At 35.0% G+C, this 2,515-nt stretch overlaps 1 protein-coding gene across 3 annotated transcripts in view; it reads left to right on the forward strand.

The window, feature by feature from the left end:
• Window positions 1–2,515, forward strand: part of LOC107681775 (TSC22 domain family protein 2-like) — a 21,241-nt gene that overhangs the window by 12,895 nt on the left and 5,831 nt on the right. Inside the window, exon 2 of one of the 3 annotated variants that reach the window (XM_016478099.1) lies at window positions 1,805–2,285. The exons of the other annotated variants lie outside the window; for them this stretch is intronic. Coding sequence (XP_016333585.1) covers window positions 1,805–1,925 — 121 coding nt within the window. The 3' untranslated portion in view covers window positions 1,926–2,285. Of the gene's footprint in view, window positions 1–1,804; window positions 2,286–2,515 lie in introns of those variants that run through there. 3 annotated transcript variants of the gene reach the window in all.

Raw genomic sequence — 2,515 nt, forward strand, 5'->3', positions numbered from 1 at the left:
AAAAATCATTAGGATATTAAGTAAAGATCATGTTCCATGAAGATATTTTGTAAATTTCCTACAGTAAATATATTACAACCTAATTTTTGATTAGTAATATGAATTGCTAAGAACTTAATTTGGACAATTTTAAAGGTGATTTTCTCAATATTTAGATTTGTTTGCACCATCAGATTACAGATTTTCAAATAGTTGTATTTTGGCCTAGGGCTGGGCGATAAATTGATAACGATAATTATTGCGCGATATAAATTTCCTCGATAAACGATAACAAGAGTTCGATATAATAATAATTGATGTGGCAAAGGAGGAACGAAAGAGCGCTAGTCATTTGAAGCGCGCCACTCGGAGCGTTTATCTGCTCGGATCAAAGCTCAAACAGTGGTGCGGCGCGAGCTTCACTAGAGCAGATGCGTTCACTCGCTGATGAGTCTCGCTCACACGACACTGAACAGCACTGTGAGATCCAGTGTGAAGCGCTTGACTTCAGCGAGGAACACAAATAACTGTTTACAGCCAGATGAAACAGTGCTGACAAACAGCAGAAACACTGTGCGCAACGATACAGTCAGAAGACTTTTTAATCTACAAATTGCCATCATTTACCATAGATTTACTGTAGTAGCACTAACTGCACCATGGTATTGTGTCAGAAATGTGGGTATGTTTGCGGCAAAGGCTGAACGAAAGAGCACTAGTCATTTGAGGCGCGCCACTCGGATCAAAGTATCAATGTAGACGTGTATTAAATATATTGAAGGAGGAGTAATAGAATATAATTACAGTATTTTTTTGTGATTAAGCTATAGCGTTTATGCATCTATAAATGTATTTAGACTACTGTTTTTCATAAATACCTACAAGCCATATTACATTTTTACCATGGTATTAAGGTGCTATATTTGTGGTTTTAACTGTGATTATCATGATCTAAATGTATGCTACTATGGAAGACCAATGGTTAAAAAAAAAAAAAACACTTCAAACAGTCAGAATAATAAAATTTCACCATATAAAAATGAGATTGCTACAATTTGTACCGATATTACTGATTTTGATAATGAACATAAATCTACATCTGCATCCTAACTCTTCTAAGAGACAAGAAATGTTATAGGACTATTATTAATATTATCAGGCAACACAAACTTGTTTCTTGATTTGAAACAATATTACTCATTACTAGAACATGCAGAACTAAGAAATTATTTTTTTCTATTGAGATATTAATTTTGTTAATGGAAAAATTACTGGAAAAGTGTAAAGAATTCAAAAACGAAGTGTTTGTCATGTTCTGACCATAAAGAATAGTTTAAAACCACAATTAACCATCTGGTTTTTACAACTTTCACATTGGAGTAAAAATCTGCCTTTAAAAAAAATCTTTCAGACTTACCAGAAAAACATCTTTCAAAAACATTTAAAAATCATAACTATTTAACAGTAGTTTATTTATACACTGTATAAAGAAAATATAGGTATGCATATTTAATGAAATGCATTTAAAAATGTATCTATAAATAATCTGATTCTGGCATGGTCATGAAACTTAATGGTCACAAAAGTGAATTAAAAACAGTAATAATCATGCCGTTGCTTAATTTGCATCAGCAAAAACATTGTAAATATATATAGTGAATATCTTATATATTGCCTGGTTTACCTAAACTGTTCTTTTGTTGTTTTAAACACTACAGACTAAGCAGACTACAAATAAACACGCCTTTGATTTCCTCTTTGGGCTGTACTTTTCGTTTCTCACGTAACCTTTTCTGTTTCTCTCTTTCTGCTGGATGGAGTGCAGGAATCCCTCCACAGCTTTCTTCCAAGCCTTCCAGTCTGGCAGTAGGCTGAAGGACTCAAAGATGACCTGTGATAGGTACAGTAATGGGACGGCCCCTGGTGTGAAGGCAAATGACGGTTGAAGTGTGCTGCATGGGCCAGGCATGGCTTGAGGCTTAAACGGTGCTTTTTGCAGTGGAGCTCAGCGGAAACATAACACGGTGCTCATACGCAAATTGCAATATTGATGAATGTGGGCTAAAATGTGATATTGAATCATGTTTCAAAAACATTGCTTTTTCACTAACACAATTAATTAACGGAGCGTTTTATGCAGCAGAGTGTTACAGTGTCTGCCCACTTTGTTCCTGAAGTATTTTATACTTAAGGGTTACACTTTATTTTACAGTTTGTGTTCTTACAGTGTACTTACCCAAGAAATACTGGGTTGTATAAAGTAACTACATGGGTTAAGTGTAGGTTCAGGGTTAGTACCTAGTTATTACCCAGCTATTGTAATTGCTATAATAATGTAGAACAGGACTGTAAAATAAAGTGCTACTGATTTAAAGGCACAATATGTAAGTTTTCGCCGCTAGAGGTCGCATTTTCAAAACAATAACAAAAGCAAAGCTTGATGACGCTATCCACCTTTTTCTTGCCGTAAAAATGGTCGCGGCCATTTGTAAATTCTATGGGTCTAGCTTCCGGTCTCATCCGCATCCAGCTATTT

This window comes from Sinocyclocheilus anshuiensis, unplaced genomic scaffold, assembly GCF_001515605.1.
Source record: "Sinocyclocheilus anshuiensis isolate Anshui unplaced genomic scaffold, SAMN03320099.WGS_v1.1 scaffold436, whole genome shotgun sequence".
In the NCBI taxonomy this organism is placed as follows: Eukaryota; Metazoa; Chordata; class Actinopteri; order Cypriniformes; family Cyprinidae; genus Sinocyclocheilus; species Sinocyclocheilus anshuiensis.